The sequence below is a fragment of the Microtus ochrogaster genome, chromosome 21 (assembly GCF_000317375.1).
Source record: "Microtus ochrogaster isolate Prairie Vole_2 chromosome 21, MicOch1.0, whole genome shotgun sequence".
Classification (NCBI taxonomy): Eukaryota; Metazoa; Chordata; class Mammalia; order Rodentia; family Cricetidae; genus Microtus; species Microtus ochrogaster.
Window position 1 is genome coordinate 32,410,014 of NC_022022.1, and position 21,610 is coordinate 32,431,623.

General features: G+C 41.1%; 1 protein-coding gene across 1 annotated transcript; it reads left to right on the top strand.

Annotated features, from left to right (window-relative positions):
* The first annotated feature begins 10,025 nt into the window (after window positions 1-10,025).
* LOC102002943 (alcohol dehydrogenase 1-like) lies at window positions 10,026-21,610 on the top strand. The gene is made up of 9 exons (XM_005357343.2): window positions 10,026-10,107; window positions 12,342-12,443; window positions 13,170-13,308; window positions 15,238-15,322; window positions 15,451-15,670; window positions 17,535-17,795; window positions 19,537-19,672; window positions 20,900-21,038; window positions 21,456-21,610. Exons 1-9 carry the CDS (start codon window positions 10,090-10,092, stop codon window positions 21,478-21,480), a joined length of 1,125 nt encoding a protein of 374 aa, XP_005357400.1. The 5' UTR covers window positions 10,026-10,089; the 3' UTR covers window positions 21,481-21,610.

Sequence of the window (21,610 nt, forward strand, 5' to 3'; positions counted from 1 at the left end):
GGAGGGGGAGGGAAATGGGAGGCTGGGAGGAGGTGGAAACTTGTTTTTTTTTTTCCTTTTCTCAATAAAAAAAAAAAAAAAGGCAACTGACTCCTTGATAAATTATAGCCTTACAGTGGTTGACTTGAGCGGGAAGTGAACCAGAATGCCAGACAAAACACTCAAAGGGGGACTTCATGCAAGATAGTGGTAGCCACTTGCCCCTGCTGGACCGCCGGACCGTGAAGTCACTCAGACCCACAGGGTCTTTGAGGAGAGACACATCAGCAGAGGATGAACCTGCAAAGTGTGCAGCATCTCCATAACAATGAAAGGGGGGCAGGTTTCATGGGAAAATGCTTTTAAAAAGTTTCCTTGTGAAAGTGAAGAAAAATAAGGCAGAACAGTGCTGCTTGCAAGGAGGAGAGAAGCCAAACTAGATGTGCAGTAGCCATGGCAACTTTGGAGGGTGGCGGAGCATGTGGTTGCTGAGTGGGGCTCTGAAGAGCAGGGGCTGCAAACACCTGGTGCCAAGGACAGGGAGGTGTGTGGTGGCCAGATGCTTGAGAAGATCCTACCCCCAGATAAGCTGCCCAGCCATAAGGTCACCCTGACTCTGGGCAACAGCAGGATATTTGAGATGGGTCTCAGCAACAGTCCTGTACTTAATGGTGCTTCAGAAACCAAAAACCTTGAACCAGATCAATGACTCATTACAATAAGTGTTTTTATGTAAAGCTGTTTGAAGATATATATTGTGTGAAATACCACAGTTTGCAATGTCACTTTGATGGATGAATGTTCAATGCAGAAGTGGGAAAGAGAGCAGATTGGAGTAGTTCACACTCGAAGGAGAGACAGAACTAGAGATCCAGCAATTGTGGTAACAGGTGAGGAAGTAGAGGTGACATGTCTGTAAGAAGTAGGACTGGGAGGGTATTGGCAGCATTAATCTAATTAATCTTTATCATTAAAAAATCAGGAGTCAGATATTGGGGTAGGAACCTGAAAACCAGAGAATCAGGGAACAGCCACCAGTCACCTCCGATCTCTACTGTTCCTCCATTCAAAAGGGCAGAGATACTCTATCTGCCTCTCCTTCTACTCCCTTTCCCTTCTCGGTCTACATGCCTCCAAACCTCTGTGCCTAATTTAGGTCAGCTACTGGCTGACTCTGAGCTCTGATTCCAAGCAAGCTTTATTTGTCAGAACACAATCAAAATATCACAAAACAGTCCCCCCCCTTTTGTCTAAATAAAAAGCAAAGGTCTTAACTAACATAGAAAAATTATATACAATAAGAATAATAACTATATACCAAATATATGTAGGCAAGAATTACATTAACAATGTCCAGTCCATTTGCATTTGACAAATTCAGAGAAAATATTCCATTATCTGTCCTTCTTGGTGAGTCCAAAGTTTTGTATCTAATTCTCTTTCTATCCTAACTTGCATTACCAATGCAAAGCTAATTTTTTATGTTTCTCAACCTTATATACTTTACACCTCTTTTGTGAGTTTCTTTTATGAATTTGGTAGCAAGGATAACTATAACTATCTAATCTTAAACACCATCAGGGACCTGATAAGGATATAATATTATCTGAGTAAACAGGAAGTGCAGAATAAACAACTTCCAAAACTAAGAAATGGCAGAAACAAGTGACTGCCTGGACAGTCACCCAAAGTTCCTCTGTAAAACTGGGGCATTCTTCTTTGGTCTGAAAGCCTCGACTATCTGACAGTCTTTTCTGTGAGGCATGATTTTTTTAAAATATTTATTTATTCATTATGGATACAATATTCTGTGTGTATGCCCGCACACCAGAAGACGGCACCAGACCTCATTACAGATGGTTGTGAGCCACCATGTGGTTGCTGGGAATTGAACTCAGGACCTTTGGAAGAGCACACAATGCTCTTAACCACTGAGCCGGGCTGGAGAGGCATGATTTTTAAAGGACTACCTCACCTTGCCTTAGCAAAGTTTGGCAGTCATGTTCTTTTGTGTCCTGCTTGTCTAATTTGTACAGCACATTGTCAGCAGTTGAAGCAAAGGCAGTTTCTTGCCCAGTGGCTTACTTTCACCACAAAGAAAGTAAACTCCATTTCTTCAATACCTATCATCTTGTTTGAAGTAGATTGATGCTGCCAGAAACAGGCATGTCTCGTTCTCATAAAAAACCTTATGTTATTAAAATATATCTTAAATGCCATATTCTGTAGATCTCTGAAGTATTTGAAGGCCACCTGTCTATTTAAAATATATCTCTGTTTAACCTAGAAAGCATACCTAACATGACTACAAGTTTTATTGTAATGAGTGACTAACTATTAACCTGCATTTCTTTATTATTCTAACCAGTTTATAATAATAACTTTCGAAGACTAGAAATTTACATTAGATTGTTAAATGAGCTGTATAGGTATAATACCTTGAACAAGAGTAGAAATGTATGTACAGTAGGTTCTAACAAATATATCTTAAGCAAGAGTATATATACAATATAACAAAAATAACCTCAAATTTGTATCAGTATACTAGAATCCATACCAATGTAAAATATTTAAGACTAGTAGGGTTTTTTGGGTTAAAAGTATATTCAATCATCTACCCTTTTATCCTAACACTTTATATCCTCCTTTCCTTTTCAGAACAAGATCCCTGAATCCACTCTTCTTTGCTCAGATTTTTTTTCCTGACCATTACCAATAGCAACTTGTAACCAACCTCCCTAAATGATGACAAATATTCATAACACACTGAAAGAAAAAGACTGCCTACCCAACCTCTTGGGAATAATTTGTCCTTTTTCCTTAGGTGTCTCATTTGTTCAATGGTCTTCAGATTTCTTGGTTAGATGCCTTCATTCTCCTGGAAAGACAAAAAAAAAAAAAAAAAAAAAAAAAAAAAAAAAAAAAAACCTGCCTCAACCCTAACTTTGGGGAGTTTCCCTTTTGACAAGTTATATCTGATCAAATGAAAAGCATTTTGTAAGTTGTATAAGTTAGTTTCTATTGAATGGTCAGGCTGTTTGATGAACTATCACCTCTTCGAATCAGAAGATCTTACCTTTATCAATTTTTGATGGTATCCAGGTATCTATAGCTTTTCTTCTCCTGTGGAAACAAAAGCAAAACCACTTTCCATTCTGAGGTAAACACACCATAAAGGTATACAGGCCAATTTAATTCAGCAGTGTTTTTCTTTTATCCAGTGTCTCACTGGACCTCTCATTCCCTTCTCATTAGCATTTAGAAAATGTAAGCTTAATAAAGTGTTGTACAATCTATCTCTGGGGGTCTTTATTATCTCTTTCTGTTTATTAAGCAAATCTTCTAGAGTTTGATTAGATCTTTCTATAACTCCTTGCCCTGTTGGATTGTGTGGTACACCTATAATATGTTTTATGTTGCAATATACAAAAAACTGTTTCATTTTACAAGAGACATTACTGGAGCATTTTTAGTCTTTATTTGTATAGGTAACCCTATGATGGCTATAAATTCTAATAAATGTGTCATGACAGAGTCAGTCTTTTCAGAATTCAAAACAGTTGCCCATTGAAATTCTAAATATGTATCTATGGTATGGTTTAAATATTTTAATTTTCCAAATTCTGCAAAATGAAACAAAACCATTTGCCAAATTTCAATTCTTTGAATACCCTTTGGATTATTTCCTGCAGGTAGTGGAATTTGGTCATACAAAGAACAAGTAGGACATTTTCTTATAATTTCCTTGGCTTGTTGTCAAGTGATGGAAAAAATCTTTTTTCAAACCCTTGCTATTCACATCATGGTTCTTATGAAATTCTGAGGTGTCTAGCACATTTTCTACTAATAATTCATCAGTTTCACCATTATTTTGTACTAGAGAACCTGGTAGATCTGTATGAGATGTGATATGTATTATATATAAGGAATAATTTCTATTTCTTTTTTTTTGTGGTTTTTCGAGACAGGGTTTCTCTGTGGTTTTGGAGCCTGTCCTGGAACTAGCTCTTGTAGACCAGGCTGGTCTTGAACTCACAGAGATCCGCCTGCCTCTGCCTCCCGAGTGCTGGGATTAAAGGCGTGCGCCACCACCGCCCGGCAATAATTTCTATTTCTAATTAGTTCTTGTAATTAAACAAATACCAAAATTCTGAATAATTTGGAATGAATCCAGAGGTTTCAATATATAAAATGACTCTTACTTCTTATTGAGAGTCTGTAACCATATTAAGAGCTTCTGGAAAATCTAATAATACCATGAAAATGCATATAATTCTGACTTTTGAACAGTATCATAAGGACTTTGAGCTACTTTACTTAAATGTAATGATTTATAACTTGCCTTTCCTGATTTTTTTGTATAAAGACAGAATGTAAGGACTCCAAAAATTGGTATTCTTTGTACAATGTGAGGAAGAATCCAGTTAGTTCTCTTTACAAATTGAATTCTCTTGCTTTTGAGATATTTATTGTTAATCTATCCCAAAAATTACTAAAAACTCTTTGCCAGTATTCATTTTCTGTCCATAAAGAGGAAATTTCAGCAATAGTAGGTCACTCCCTTGTAGCTGCTTCTGTAGAAGTTGCTCCAGGCAAATTTTTAAGGTTTGCAATATAAACACACTACTAAAGGCCATATAGTGAATCTCCATCATAAATGTATGTGTGATTCTAGCTACATTCAGTAGCAAAATCATTAAATCTTAACATTAACAGTGCTTTTGGAATTGTCCTCAGTGAGCCAAACCCTGGAGGGAACCTGACAGGGAGACACCCACAAAGCCCTGCATCGCCCTTAGTTCATTGTATTTTATCTTCTAAAGCTGTTCTGTCATCCAGGGCAGTATGTTTTTTTTCTACCATAGTCATTAGGTCCTTTAATTTCTTGGTGGAAGAGTTTCCCCCATGGTGACAGATAATGATTAAACCAATTTTACATGGGGGCCTGTGATAGCCCTTCCACCAAGTTATTTCCCAATGTTAAAATGTTACCTAGTCTATCCCTTGTTGAACTCCATTCAATGGCCCAATGTTGGCCTTTGCCACACTTATCCATGGTCCAGAAGGCAGGATCATTTTGTTTGAATTACTGATAGAAAAAAAAAAAAACACTCTTTCTAGAAATGCCTTGCCTACAATCCTTTCTAGGTAACCTTGTTCATCACAATTAAAACATATGATATTTTGAGTTTTCTTCAAGCCTTTGGAAATCACCACTGCTATCCAAGTACCATCATGGTTATGAGCGTTGACATTGACTATATCTCAGATCCATTACTCTGTGGGTACTGATTACCCTTTTTTTTTAAAAAAATTGTAAATTACCTTTTCAAAAGCCAAAGATTCAGTCAGTATTTGTCTAGCTTCTGGAATTGTTATCATTCTATTTATAGCTGAAGTCAACATTTGTAATCAAACCAGTAAAGGTTTCTTTTGGACCTTGCATAAATTTAGTAAATGACTCAGTTCTCTTTCTGACTTCTTCAACTCTGTCTCAAGCATCCAAAGCTGCTGGATGGCAGAGAGCCAAGGTGTGCTCTTCATATATAGACTGTCTTTATACACCAACATAATCACCCTGCTGCAGAAGTTTGTCTTGGGATATTTCAATACCTCTAGGCCTCCTTTGTTTTTCAATGGTCTTAGCCTCATCTTTCCCCCAGGTCCTTCATTGTAATTGTGGATCAGGCTCCAATACTGCTGCAACCAAGTCTTCCCAACCTTTTGGGATAATTCTGTTATTAGTTGCCCATGAATTTAACATCTGTTTCACAAAGGGTGAATGCATACCATATGAGACTATCATTTCTTTACATCTCCTCAAATCTAACCTTTTCCACAGGAATTCAGTGAGATCTTCCATAGCCTTGAAGATACCTGCCATTATGGTGGTTGTTCATGTTGGTGACTGGATAACTTAAGGCTGGTTATTTGATAACCTTAGGATGTTTTTCTCCAATTTCATAATGTAATGGTGTCATGGCCACCCTCGACCAGCAAGGAATGACGCGACCACCGGAGCTCTTCTCACTGCAGTTTTATTCCAGGACCTTTTACACTTCTCTCTCTCTTCCCCTCTCTCCTCTCTCCTCTCTCTCCTCTCTTTCCTTCCTCTCTCCTCTCTTTCCTCTCTCTCTCTTTTCCCCTCTCTCCTTGACCTCGCTCTTTCCTTCTTCTCTCCCCTTTCTTTGACCTCTCTCCCTCTCTCTCCTTCCTTTCTCTTTCCCTTTCTTCCCCTCTCTCTTTCCCTCTCTCCCTGGGCAAACCTCTCTCAGCCCTTAAGTAGGCATGGGCTGCCAACCCCGAACTGCCAGGTGGGCACTGCCCATAGATTCACGCATATGCAGGCAGCTGATAATCATTGCGTTATCATAGCATAAGTCAGGTCTTGGCCATCTCAGGAGTTGATTATACATCTCCATCAGGCGTGACACCACGCAGCTCGCTACATAATGGTAGGGTGGTTCTCCTTTAAATTCTTCTGCCTCTAACTGAATATCTCTATTATCTGTTTTAATGAGTTTTTCTAAGGCTGGGAACTTGTTAGTTATAACTTTTTGTACAGCCAGAATTTCATCAGTCAATTCCTCACATTTGGCTCTTATATCAACCAATTTTTTCAGGGATGAAACAAGATTTTCCAAACTTATAATGATTATAATAGACATTGCATGAATCCCAGGTAAGTTAATTATCCCCTCATTTAATTGTTCTATTTCCAAATCATCCTTTGTGGAACCATACAGAGTCCCACCAAATCTGCTGACGATGACACTGAAGTATAAGGCTGGATGTCATCGGGTAGCAGGGTCGGGGCTGAGAACACAGGCGATGCACAGCACAAAGGACAGGCACTGCTCAATCTACATAGCTGTGAGCTGAAAGTATGTGACAGTTGCCTGAGTCGATGTCTAGGTGGCTAACCTAGTGGGACAGCAGCCTGAGGAGGGAGTTCATGGGAAGCACACAGTCCACAGTGTAAAGGATCCCAGGAGCCAGAGAGCCATCCATCTGAAAGGCAGACACAGGAATGTGTAAAAGCAGCATTGTGCTAGGCAAGAAGTAAGAGCACAGAGCTGGCCAGTGGTGAGGGGCTAACTGTGGTAGTGCTTGGTAACAGATGCCTGTGGGGCTTGTGGGGATTGCTGCAGAGAGGTTGCAACGGGAAAGCCTCATGAGGGGAGATCTGTGGGGTTTTTTTTGTTGTTGTTGTTGTTTTGTTGTTTGTTTGTTTTATAGTTACTTGAATATACTGAACTGAATTTTAACAAAGGTACTGAAAACATACACTGGAAAACAAAACAAAATGAAAAATCAGTCTCCAAGAGGTGTTTTGAGGAGAACCATAAAGTCATATGCAGAATCAAGCTACCATCCTCATCTTCTTCCCTACACAAAAATCAATTCAAAGTGGGCCCAAGGTATTAATCTGAGACTGAAAACTTTGAAAGTCCTGGAAGAAACCATGGGAAAAAGCGTAAACCACAGACCCAGGCACGGTCTCTCTGCACAACACACCGTTCACCCAGGAACTGAGTAGAGTAAAACAGCCTCCTGGTAAACTTTGGTTGTGAGCTGGGTGGTGGTGGCGCACGCCTTTAATTCCAGCACTCGGGAGGCAGAGGCAGGTAGATCTCTGTGAGTTTGAGGCCAGCCTGGTCTACAAGAGCTAGTGCCAGGACAAGCTACAAAGCTTCCGAGAAACACTGTCTCAAAAATTGAAAAAAAAAAAAACCTTTGGCTGCAATTTTAATATAATATGATAGTTAACAGAAATAGCACTATGATATGAAAAATTACCGTTAATTCTTATATAATGATTTTCAAAATATGTCTATATTTTACAATGTTCTGATTCTGTATTACTAAGTCTGTGGGGTTTCTGTCATCTGCAGCATAGTAACCATATTCTATTGTGCTTTTGCTTCTGTACCGCCTTTAGGAGAATGGCATTCATAAGCCTTTGCTGCATGATCTACAGAATTCCATTGCACATGTCAAGCTTCTTAGCTGGTACTCAGAACACTGCAGAGGATTCCTGCCTGCCTCTGCTTTTTAACATCTTTAACATTATTTCTAAGACCCTGAACAGCGACATTTGGAGACAAATATCGCCAACACTCTCTTCATGTTCTTTACATCAAAATCAGTATCCAAGTTGGTGATACATTCTAAGCCTGGGAAAGAAAGTTCACAGCCACTCTCTCACTAGTTTTGGCTTCAGTGTCAAAGTAGAGTATTATGCAAATTCTCAATGTCTGGTGTTGGGTTAGTCTTTATTAAGAACATTAACCCAGGAAGTAGAATTGTTGCTGCTGGTAGTAGTTGAAGGCTCCTAGATTCTTTACACACACACTCACAAAGTCTAAATGCATTACCCTTTCCTAAATTACTTTCAAGTAAATATTAACCACAGTTACTTTGCCAAAATCTTTGACCTAGAAAAGTCTGAAATTGAAAAGAATACCTTCTGAGCTTCAGGCCATCTCTATAGTTTTCCCTCCTTGGGCTTTACAAAATATGGAGGCGACCTTTGTGGGTACAAGGCTGAATGAACTTTGGACTGCCCCACGCCCTCTTGGCAGTACAGAGAGCATGTGTATCTTAATCAAGGAGCTGTGTATGAAGGTCCTGGCACTATTGATTACCAGTTTATGGCACCTTGCAAGACAGTGTGGCTGTCCACCCTTGAGACATCTCAGTCCTCTTGATATACTTGAAAGTGTCAGAACTAGGCACCAAACCCAAACTGGACATCTGGTCCACATGAGTGGCAGACTCTAGCAAAAGACAGTAGAATTACCAACAGTGCTCATTCAGAGTTGTGAGGAAGGGCAAGGGAAAGTAGGGAGGGAGAGAGGGACAGACAGAGAGGGTGGGGATATGAATCATATTCCCGAAAATCAGTTGTTTAAAATACAAGGTCCACTTTCTTTATGTTAAGTGATATGCCTACGTGTCCACACCATAAAACTCTGTAACACCGGCCTGCCTGCCCACAGTTCCATTCTTGCTGTCTTAGAAAGGGCATCGGGAGATCTCCATACTTCTCTTACCTCACCTCTAAAATTGGTTGGGAAAACCTTCCTTGTAATGTTGCTCTTAATATCACAAAATAATGTAGGAAGGATGCCCACTCGAGTTTGGGAAGATAGAAGACATCCGCTAGCTTCTTACCAATCTGTGCCTCAGAGGAAAACTGTGCACTTCCATTACTGTGTAATCCATAGATATGCAGGGGACTCTTAAAGGTAATGGAAGGGCACGCATGCCAGTTGTAGCTGTAACTCACTGAGCTGCCCCTACCCATGTGGCTCCACGATCAGCACATGTGCGCACTGTTCTACTCGTTCCCCACAGTCATTGAAGTGACACTCTAACTAACCCTTATCTTACAGAGAAGGAGACCACGGCACAGAGCAAGGAAATATGCCAAAGTTCTCTCAGGAACAGGCATAGGGCATGTTGTAGGCACTGTCTCCTGGCAGGAGTGGAGTCTGTCTCTTACTCATGGCTGTCACCCCCTGGGCCAGCTCCATGCTTGCCTCAGGTCCTTGGTCAATGCTGACCAGTAGTGTGGGCTGCAGAGATACCAGGGGTCTCAGCACCTTTGCTGTGGCTGACGGTGCCTCTCTGCTTTGAAGAAGAATGGACACCAACCCTTCCTCCCCGAGGCTCTGTCCGTCCACCCCATCTGCCCCGCTTTGTCTGCTGTCCTCCTTACCATGCTCCATGTAGACTTTAAGTTACTGCTTTCCCTAGCAAAGGAAAGCAGACTTCTAACCTGTCTGAGAAACGGGAAAGTGCAGCTGAGACAGGGGAAGAGTGAACCGAGAGAGGGGAGAGAGATGCAAAAGGAAGTGTGGAGCCTAACGAAAGCAGAATGTCCCCAACATCACATCCCCAGAACAAAGTTTCCTAGACAGGACAGTGCCTCCCCTTAACTTGCAGTGAGAATAAACTAATGGGTGTGTCAATAAAGGCCAGATCACGAGTGGCATCAGCTGACACTCCAGCTAACAATATGTGTGCAACCTTGGCCCAGTGCACTGCAATAGGGAAGAGTCTAAGGGACCCATCAATCTCCTGCCAGCACCGAGGACAGACAGCATGAGCACAGCCGGAAAAGTAAGAAACAGATCTTGCTGTTGGGAATATATTCTCACTAACTTGCTAAAAGATGCTGACTTCTAACTCAGAAATGACGTGCACTGAAGGCAGTGTGTGATGTGTGCTATGGCACAGGGTGTGCACTGCACGACTGTGCAGCCCGGCTGCTGCTAAATACCTTTAACAAGAGAGCACAGACTCTAGATCTGGGGCAGTCCTCACTTCCTCCTAACTCTGCAGCACAGGGAATTCATTCTGAGCCACTGTGACTACCTTGTAAACAGAAAGCTTTAAAAAGATCTTAATCAGAGTAGTCTTTACTCAAATCACAATTCCATAGTCTGCTATTCTTTGTAATCATTGCTTTCTTATGAAAGCAGAAAAGTCTGATAAACATTTCATAAGAGGAATTTGACTTGGGAACTTAGAAGAACTGTCCATCCCATTAACCTTTAATAAAATTTCTGACAGGAGGTAGATTGATTTCAGTGCTTTAGGATCATCCACGGTAAGATTACATTCCCATGCATCAGTGATTTGGAGGGGTTCATAGTTGCACAACTCATAAAATCTCTAGAAGCTCTATAGAACTGTATCTGCTCTCTTAAAAAACATCATCCAGCTTTCTAAGAAAAATTGAATCACTTGTAAACAGTAAGAATATATACATATGGTACTACGTTTACCACAAAGTCATCTTCCTTCTTGAGTCTGTGTGTGGTACCGATCATGCAAGCAGTCACTCAGCATAAACAACTTATCCGTGCTATCCAACTGTCTAATTATAACGCCTGTGTTTCTGTTGACACAGGGCCTGTTTTAGGAGTGGGTCAAAGGTCCAACAGCTCAGAGTGAGAACAGGGGGGGGGGGGTTGGAGACTTTTGCGTCCATGGTGTGGCACGACTCGGTATAGAAAAGATTGGGTGGAGAATCAGCACAGAAGGGGCAGTCACCAGTAGTTTTGTTCCAGTTCACTCCTGGTCATGTTTAGGATGGCATATCACATTTCAAGGAAAAGTAGTTAGAATAAAGAATGACTGAAAAAGTTAAAAGAAACAGGCCGGGCGATGGTGGCGCATGCCTTTAATCCCAGCACTCGGGAGGTAGAGACAGGTGGATCTCTGTGAGTTCGAGACCAGCCTGGTCTACAGAGCTAGGTTCCAGGACAGACTCCAAAGCCACAGAGAAACCCTGTATCGAAAAACCAAAAAAAAAAAAAAAAAAAGACTGAATTCATGCAGCATAAATGGAAACCCAATCCTATCAACCAAACAAGAATCGAGGGACTAGGGAATCCAGGCTCTTAAGTGCAGGGTCAGTAACAGGGCTACGGTAATCATAGGCTTGAGTTTATACTGCCTACAACAGGAAAATAACAATGTAGCTAGGTATGATAGACCATCCCTGAAATCTCAGTGCTAGGAAGGCCAAGACAGAAAGGTTCCTAGTTCAAGGGCAGCCTGGGAAGCCCATTAGAATATTGTCTCAGAAATCCAAAGCCTGGGAGTTCTCTGTGACAGTGCTTACCTAGAATGCACAAAGTAGCACTTCAGAAATATATTTATAGTTATAATTTAAAATTAAACATATATCCAATGTAAGCGGAGGCTGTTGGTTCGTTTCCTGGCTGCCCAGACCTGAATAGCCACACAGAAATTTTATTGATTACAACACTGTTTGGCCAATGGCACAAGTTAGCTCTTATATCTTAAATTATCCATTTCTATTAACCTATGTATTAATAGAAATGGCTGTGGTAGTCTGTGGCCTACCATTAGGGTTCAGTTGGTGGTCTTTCACCTTCAGCAACTACATGGCATCTCCCTGACTCTGCCTACTCTCTCTCTATATATCTCTTCCAGACTGGCTATATTCTGCCCTGCCATAGGGCAAGGCAACTTCTTTATTAACCAATGGTAATAGAACATACTCACAACATATAAAAGATAATCCCACATCAATCCAATGATTTCAGTCAAACAACCTCTCAGAACAGTACCAGTGACTTCAAGGAAAAAACATGTAGCACAAACATGGCCTGAAAGAACATCCCGATGTATGCCCTTTCTCTTCCTGACCTTCTACTATGGTGTCACAGGTTTCTCAGGGTGTTTTGACTCCTTGTAAATGAGAAGCATCCATTTCTATATAACAATGGGTGGCAGACCTGTGGACAGACGCTGTGCATAGGAAATAGAGGGACACAATTGTGATGATCCCCTTGGAGCTGCAGTAACCCTTCATCTTCCAGGTGATCAAGTGCAAAGCAGCTGTACTATGGGAGACCAAGAAGCCCTTCTCCATCGAGGACATAGAAGTCGCACCCCCCAAGGCCCATGAAGTCCGTATTAAGGTAAAGTCCCTTTCTACCATCTGAAATATTAGGTTTGAAAAACTCAGAAAATACTCCATAGATGTGTCCAACTGTCCATTAACATCCCGTTTCATATGCTCACTCCGACATGAATGAGTCTGTTGCTGAGCCTAGCTGTTGACATCAGCTGCTGAAAGTCGAATTTTAACAAAATCCCTGAAAACTTTTTTATGTTTATGTGTTTGTAAAGTGCTAAACATCTTGAGTCCAAAAGCAATTAATATTAGGTAATTAGGTAATATTAGGTAATTTCTTGGTGCTCATTTCCTAGCTTTAACTCCATAACAATGTATACATTCTTTTGTATGTTGTATAAACTACATTTTTTTCTTTGATTTTCGAGACAGGGTTTCTCCGTACCTTTTTTGATTCCTGTCCTGGAACTAGCTCTTGTAGACCAGGCTGGCCTCGAACTCACAAGAGATCCGCCTGCCTCTGCCTCTCCAGTGCTGGGATTAAAGGCGTGTGCCACCACCACCCAGCTTAAACTACATTTTTTAGGGTCCCTTAATTCACAGGATGATCTTTGATCCTTAAGCTGTTTAACTAAGAAAAGATACAAAACGATGGGAAAACTAGGACCTAATTCGAATTCCAAGCAATAGGGATGGTTAGCAGGCTCCTCAGAAGCACAGTTTCAGAATAGGTGTGCTAAACCTTCTCAATCGCTATCATGGCTCAACAAACTCTATTTCTAATCTGTAGATGGTGGCCACCTCGGTCTGCCGCTCAGATGATAGCGTGGTTGCTGGAAACCATCCTACGCCACTCCCTGCAGTTCTAGGCCACGAGGGAGCTGGTATTGTGGAGAGCGTCGGAGAAGGGGTGACTTCTGTCAAACCAGGTACAGAATTCTTTACCATCAGGGCTTGTGCTTTCTCTCTGATTGATCCAAACACATCCATCCCAAAAGAGGAGCCCAGGCAGTAGGAGACTTGAAATCTGGCACAAGGTCACAGGGTTTCCACCCCTTCCTCCCTGCATGCCTCTGTCCTGGGCATCCAATCATGTCTTTTCTCTTTCTATATCTATTTTTATTGACAATACGTCAGGCACTGAGTGAGAGTCTCCACTGTGACCTTCAGAGTTCATAATCTGCTAACTTCCACTTCAGTGTCCCTGAGCACCAGGGACTTTTCAGGATCCAAACAAACCTACAAATGGGGCAAAGGCAAGACCTGCAGGTCCAGGTTCTGAGTGCCTAGATGTAGGGAAGCTGCTCTGTGCTGAGTTCAGAGACCCGACTGCTCGCCTGGCTTCAGGATGCCTCTCCTGTAGGATGCCGTAGGTTTAACCACATTGCATCCACACGATGGTTTTCTCTTCTCCTTTATTTTCCTCCTTCTTCAATATAGAAACATAATACAATATAAGAGGAAACCACAGATGGAAAAATGTAGCGAAAGTCCTGCAAACACAAACACCATTGTATTATCTCTAGTTGGGCTGAAAGTGGTAGTTTGCACATTGCTTTTTGCTTTATTCATGTTTTTATTTTAACTTTGTTTGTGTTTGGATGTAAAGGTTGATTAAAAATATATTTTCTGTGGTGTCATCACACATTCATTTTATCTGTGAAGCATAGTGATCCGGTCATTGATTTGTACAATAACATAGGTAGCACATGTGATTTAAAAGCAAAATTATGTTCATCTCCAAAAAGATCACTTTAGCCAGAAGAGTCAGACATTTCTTGCATTCCAAATAACCAGAAAATAAGAACTCGTCTGGCTGGAGTTAAGTATTGGTGTTTTCTTTATTTGGAAAAAAAAAGCTAACAGTAAAACAATAGCTTTACTTCTCAGGAGGCTTTGTCTATAGCAGAAAAAAATTGATAGTTCATAAACAATTATTTAAAAAAAGTTGCTTTTTCTTTCTCAGGGGAAATCTCTAACTCGGTGTTGAGGACTGAGATGTCCAGAGCAAGTCATCACTTCTCTGTCACATTTCAGTCTGCGTCCTCAAAAACAACTAAGATTATTCTTAAAGCATTTGTTTCATAATAAGAGAAGCACAATCACTTTGAAAAACCAAAACATGGTGATGGAGAAACAATTCAGTGGGTGAGGTCATTCTGTTAGACAGTTGACAGTCACCTGTAACTCCAGCTGCTCGGGATCCAGCGCCCTCTGCTGGCCTTCAAGGGCACACACACAGACACACACACATACACACACACACACACACACACACACACACAAACACAAGCGCATACACACATGGATCCTCGGACATGCACATAAAAACAGGACAAATCTTTTTAAGAAGTAAAAAACTAGCTATCAAAATTCTCATTTGAATTTTATCTTATGATCAAGCTTAGTTTGTCTTATTTTTATTATGAAATATTTCCTATATTGGGTTTGGTCTTATTTTAGTTTCATTTTAACTATTATAACAAATTCAGAATTGTCCAACATCTCATGGGAATTTAGTAACTCATGGCAACTAAAGTATATATTTATACTTAGCAGTGAGTATATCTAAGGGTTGACTAGGCCTAATACGTGGAAAGCACCCAAGAGCAAATGAGGCACACAGTGAAAGTTAGTCGCTCATCAGTAGATGTAGCTGTTTTACATTTCCCTTTTGTTTCAGGAAACTTCTGGCACATAGCAACCTGGATGAAGAGCAATGCCCATGCATGACGTTGTGCAGTTGGGCTCTATTTCTTAGAAACCTTTCAAGGACACATATCTCTACATGTAGTTTTCATGTTCCTGCCTTCTTATTCTTGGGTCGACATTTAAGCATTTCCTTGTTCCCCTTCCAGGTGATAAAGTCATCCCGCTCTTTTCTCCCCAATGTGGAAATTGCAGGATCTGCAAGCACCCGGAGGGCAACTTATGTGTAACAAGGTAGGTTTCTTATTTCTTCTTGTACAATTAAGTTACACACTGTTTTCTTATTGTCTTCTTGAACAATTAGATTGCACTCTTGTTTTCCCTTGTTTCATGTCCTTTATTTGCTGTGTTTCACTTGCCAGTTCAGCACATGTTCATGGGACTATGTCAGATGGCACCACCAGGTTCACATGCAAGGGGAAACCAATCCACAACTTCGTCAGCACCAGCACCTTCTCCCAGTACACTGTGGTAGATGAGATGGCAGTGGCTAAAATCGATGCAGCTTCACCCCTGGACAAAGTCTGCCTCATCGGCTGCGGGTTCTCAACTGGCTATGGCTCTGCTGTCAAAGTTGCCAAGGTAAGATGGACAGTGGCCCATGAACCAAGCTATGTATGTATTGTTGGGACCAAAGGGAAGAAATTGCTCACAGGCATCAGAGAGTGTTTTTGTAGAAAAGATAAGTCTGTCCAACTTCAGTGAGAATTCCCTCCACACACTCAAGAAAAGCTCTATAATAATATACATCCAGTTCTGCCAAGTTCCCAAAGAAACTGGGCTCTCATAGAAATTATTTGAAACTTACGTAGATCTGGAACTTTAACACTTTGCATTTGCTGTTGTCTGTAAAGCTCTGTTATGTCCCAGTCCCAAGATACACTTGCGCAATAAAACATGTTTTGAAGAGTCAGAAACTGGAACACTTGGCCATTTGGGACAAATGGAAGATTTTAAAGTGGAGATGTCATCACTGTTATCTCTAAAGTAAGCCAAAGTGGGGAGATCTGCACGGCACAAATGCTGTCACCAGTGTTTTTAAAATAAAGACCAGCACTGCTACCTAGAGCCAACCTGCCTGTGTGGTGGAAATTTCCTGAAAAGAAAACTGAGGCTTAGTGATGAACCAGGACTTAATGGCACTGGACCAGTGCAGCCCCTCTGAGCTGACTGATGTTCTTTGAAAGAGCATCAAAATGAATGTGAGCTCTGATAAAGGCCAGCTGGGGGCCAGGGTTGTCTCCTTTATGGGCATTGAGAACAAACCTTATCAGCAACATTTTCCCAGCAAACCTAAACTTTGGTTGTGTTAGAGGTCTATCTTTCCTACAGTTTCTGTCTCTTAGTGTGTGCATATCGCATGAGAAACAGCTCCTTTAGCTAACCTCAACTGTATGTGACATAGTATATCCTGAGCGAGTTTGTTAGTAGATCCTTTAAAATCTCAGTCTATGACTCTAGGATTCTCCCACATCATTTTCACAGGTTGATGGTGTTGATTAAAATATTGATAGAAAAATGTGCCCAGAAGGAATTTGAATGCTGAAGAAAATTCATGTCTTTATTATAGATGAAAATGATGCTGATTCTGAGTCATGAGAAAGTAAATGTTTATGGAAATAGATACACTCTGTAATTTTTTGTCATTTTAGCACTAAATGTAGTTACTCTTTGTTTCAACAGGAGGATTGAGCAAGCCTCGTAAGCCAAGAGTCCTTGTGACCAAGGATTTCAATCATTGTTATTAAAATACAGACCAGCGATTGTTTCAGTATTTTTCATTTACTTCTTTTAAAAAAAAAGTCAGGCTTAAAGTCTCACAAAGATAACACTGGTATCTTGATGTATTTTCTTAAAGTTTCCTGTCCTCTTTCCTGTTAAGCCAGGAATGACTTAACATGCCAGATGACTTCTGCTCCAGTTACCCTGGTTGTGACTACTGAACGATAGCCAACCAAGGAGTTAACGATTGAAGGGTGGTTGGATTACCCTGCAGTCTCCTAGAGTAACCATGATCATTTGTTTCACTTAAACAAATTTGTTGTGTGTATGGGGAAGATGTTATTATGTGACCATTGAAGATTAAAGTGATTTTTATGTGGAGGTCAAAGATCAGCTAGTATAGATGATCTCACAGGCAATTCCCAGTGGATTAGAATGGGGTTCTACCTTAAGAAAATCCAATTAACTTGTAGAAGCTGTTACTGGATCCTGAGATTAACAAAAAAAGAAAAGAGATAACTCCTCAGATACATCTAATATAGAACAAATTTTGAGAACCACTGTTGTACCCCTTCAGGCAGCTTTAGCCTGAAGAAGTTTTGGAAGCAGGTGGAATGACATCTGAGAGGCCATGACAGAGGACAAAGCAAGGTGCCTTGTGCAGCATGGAGCACTGCCTAGCAATCACTCTTTGGTCCATCTTTTGTATTTTCTGCAAACATAGGTGACCCCAGGCTCCACCTGTGCTGTGTTTGGCCTTGGAGGTGTTGGTCTGTCTGTCATCATTGGCTGTAAAACAGCTGGAGCAGCCAGGATCATCGCTGTGGACATCAACAAAGACAAGTTTGCGAAGGCCAAAGAATTGGGTGCCACTGAGTGCATCAACCCTCTAGACTACAGCAAACCCATCCACGAAGTAATCCAGGAGATGACCGATGGAGGGGTGGACTTCTCCTTTGAAGTAATCGGTCGCATTGACACCATGGTAGGTGCTGTGGCATGCCTTGAGATCTGTCCTTCTGCCATCCATAATGTGCTCCAGACAGAAGAATAGAAATCTCACGCAAAAAGCTATTTTAGATTTTAATTTTCCATCTCCTGTTTCCTTCTCATATTGATTAATTCGGTGTTGTGACAAACCTTTCGACTTGTAAGTTCTACAAATTTGTCTGAAGTAATAATCCTCCATTAATACAGGAAAGCTTTTCATTGAGTTTTTTTTCCCTAAAAATCAATTCATCAAGGGAATTTAAAAACAATTTATGGACCTAATGGATGAAAAGATTTTCTTCCACATTCTTAATATTATATAATATTTGAAATTAACTATTCTGAAAAGCATTTTCAAGTCTCATCATGTGGCCAAAAGGAATAATGAGTAATATGAGGCCAAGTATTATTTCATTAGCATCAAACATGTAGAGGAGTGGCTGTTTTAATGGATCACCATGTTTTCATCACAGAGACTGAAGAGTCCCGGGACACAAAAATACCCAGATCTACATGTTGGAGTAAAAACTTTTAAAAATAGAATTCACAGATTCTGCCATACTCCCTAAATTTAAGAGATACGCATTCTGTGGGGTTATTTATGATATACATTACATAGTGAATGTAAAACACTTAGCATGGAGCCAGTTGCCATGTGGTAAGCACTCAATTAAGGTCAGCTGGGGATAATGATAAGAAAGATTATTGCCAAGCCTACAGTGCTTGTAGTTTTGAAATATACATGATTCATATAGTTGAAAACACCATGCATGGCTAAAGAACATTTTTCTATTACATATCAGCCAAATTAGACCTCTGGCGTTCTAGAGAAGCATCCCCAGAAACCTAAAAATCACCATTACTGAGGTCCTCCAGAAAGCCTTGGCAGAGTTGTTAGTAGAGAATGGGAATGGTGCCCGGAGAGTGACATTCTTCTCAGCCTTGAACTGAGACAAGGTGTCAAAGAGGCTAGCGTCTCCTCTGTGGATGGGAAGTCCTTCAACGCTCAGGGTTCTGGTTTCCTCACGGCCATTGCTCTTCTCTTATTCACTAGACTGTCTCCCTGTTTGCTCATCTGAGCCTGGATTGTCAGTGGATGTGAAGATCCAAAAGTCTGATTCCCATGTGTTCTGAGGACATCTGGTTTTCTAAATGTGACGTTTCAAAATCAAAAGACAGGGCATCTTTGAAGATTGTAAATAATTTTTTACTATAAAATGTGTTCTAAAATAACCAATTGAGAGGTGAAAACTTCCTGGATGTCTACAGATAACAGAATAATGTAAAACCAATGCACACACTGGATTCACAGCCACTGAACACTTGCCCGTTCTTGATCTAAGCCCCACAGTAGGGACGTGTTATAAAGGGAGGTGGACAAATAGATAAGAGACAACTTCTGATGATGTCATCATTACATCTTCACCATCTAAGTTCTGTCTTAGAGTGCAAACTTCAAAACTGTAATTAATGGACAATGACAGTGAGTGAACCTACGCATAGGCAGCCTGAGAGTCACGTGATGAGGAAACAATGTTCTCCTTGGAGGACCCAGACTGCACGGGCTCCCAATGAGACTTGCTTCTTTATTAGTTGATAAGGAAGACTTGAACATAAATTCATTCAATCACTTTTTCTCTCAAAGTATTTCTCTGCACGTTTCTTCACATGACATGAAACTGTATCGTGAGTAGAAACCTCAAGAATATCCACTTTAAATATTATTTATATTCCAGATGTCTTCCCTGTTAAGCAGCCACGCATCGTGTGGTGTAAGTGTCATTGTTGGGGTGCCTCCTAATTCCCAAAGCCTCTCTGTGAACCCTTTGTTGCTGCTGCTGGGTCGTACCTGGAAAGGAGCAATATTTGGTGGTATGTATTCACAGCTGAGGATCAAGTTCTGTATGTATTCTTGTGTGCCAAGGTGAACGTGTGGGTGGGTGTGGAGACAGAGAACATTTGATGTAGCTACAGGAGCAATCAGCCTTGTTCATTTTCACTGAGGTCACAGTAGCCTGCAGCTCATGGTCAGGCTAGCGTTCTTGGCCAGCCAATCCCAGGAATCTCCCAACTTCCTCCCTCCAGACCTAGAGTTACAGGCTCCCCCAGCACTGAATCCACTGCTTAATGTTACTGGGTTTTGTTTATTTTTTTGTTATGTTTTTCATTCTGAATATAAACTCAGCTTCCATGACAACCTCTCCCCCCTACTTGCAGCTCAACCCCTGTAATAAACTGTCCAGACAGGATGCCATTGAATTGCATTCCTAAAAGTTGTTACAAGGATGCTCAAGTGTGGCTCTCCACAGTTAGTGGATTCTGGTGGGATGGCAGCGAGGAAGGACTCAGTTTTAAGAAGCTGGCCATTGGGAGTTTGGCTATGTTCCAGTGAGAACATAGGCAACACAAATTGGACTTGCTATATTTTTTTCCCTTGGGACATGTCACAGAGTTGCAGGGTCAACCTCGGAGTACTGGGAAATGAGCGTGATCAGGGGCATTGTGCGAAATTCCCAGATAATCAATAAAAATCTAATGTCAGAAAAAAAAAACAAAGCAAAAAGAATTTTATTGCCTGAACCATCTCCCCAGCTTTGAGGATCAATTCCTAACTTTTTTCAGAATTTCTTCCCTTTGGTAACAGAAAAGTTCTTAGAAGGCAACATGAGAATCACTGTTTTCTATATAGCAAGAACTAATGCAGGAAATCCCAAGACAGGCTGCTCTGCTCCCCATAGAAGGAGCTTTCCTGGTCATTCTACTTATGTCTCTCTAGGCCCAAAAATGCCTCACAGGACGCAGAGCCCAAGGCAGTGATGTTTACCAAAGTTTGGAACACTCCCTTCCTTTGGCTATAAACATCTGCACTATGATTTCTCTAGGAAAGATCTACTAAGCCGCCGTCATCAGCCAGGCACCCTGACATCAGGTGGCATGTTATAAAACATTAACGCCATGCAGAGGGTGTTTGAGTCCCGCGTCTGCCGCTCAGGTGGCAGCCTGGGCACTGTTAGGAACTTGGTTTCTTTGGAAGATCTCTTGTCTAATTCTCCTGCCTGTCCCCTGGCTGCATCTCACGGTGCTGCTCTCTCCTTTCAGGCTTTAAGAGTAAAGATTCTGTCCCCAAGCTTGTGGCTGATTTCATGGCTAACAAGTTTCCATTGGAGCCATTAATTACCCATGTTTTACCTTTTGAGAAAATCAATGAAGCGTTTGAGCTGCTTCGCTCTGGAAAGAGGTGAGAGCTTTAAGATTCTTTGTATGGGGTGGGTGGGGGAAAGAGATTATTTTTACGGTAGGGGAAATGGTCAACAGAAATGAAGAAGAAATGGGATAGGAGCAAAAATGGGACTCTGTGACCGTTCAGACTCTGCACACACATGTATGACCCAGGGCATTTTATAAGGCTAAGCCTCAGTTCTCACAGTCTCTAAAATGGAGAAAATATGATAATCGACCTCATAGTGCCACTGCTTAGGATGAGGTTTAAATGAGACAATGCCTAAAAAGCTTCTACAAAGTGTATGGCAAATAGCCAGCATGAAATGTCTGTTATGGATGGTTTTCACTGAGACTCATAACACATGCTTTATTCACCCTCTGGGCACTGTGAGTTCTGGGAACGTGAAACAATACCTTATGTTTCATATTTCAGTATCCGGACTGTCCTGACGTTCTGAGACCATACTGATGCCTTCCTACTCCTGACCCCTGCACCCCACTGAATCACGACACCAGCCACATACAGCGCTAATGTTGTTCCTTAGAGACACTGCCAATAAAGTAATCATGTAAGCTTTCTGCGAGAAA

Excerpts from the sequence above, each read along its gene's own strand:
- LOC102002943 (XM_005357343.2), top strand. Across the intron at positions 15,323-15,450 it reads GGCAACTTATGTGTAACAAG|TTCAGCACATGTTCATGGGA; the intron begins GTAGGTTTCTTA and ends TTCACTTGCCAG. Across the intron at positions 19,673-20,899 it reads GAAAGGAGCAATATTTGGTG|GCTTTAAGAGTAAAGATTCT; the intron begins GTATGTATTCAC and ends CTCTCCTTTCAG.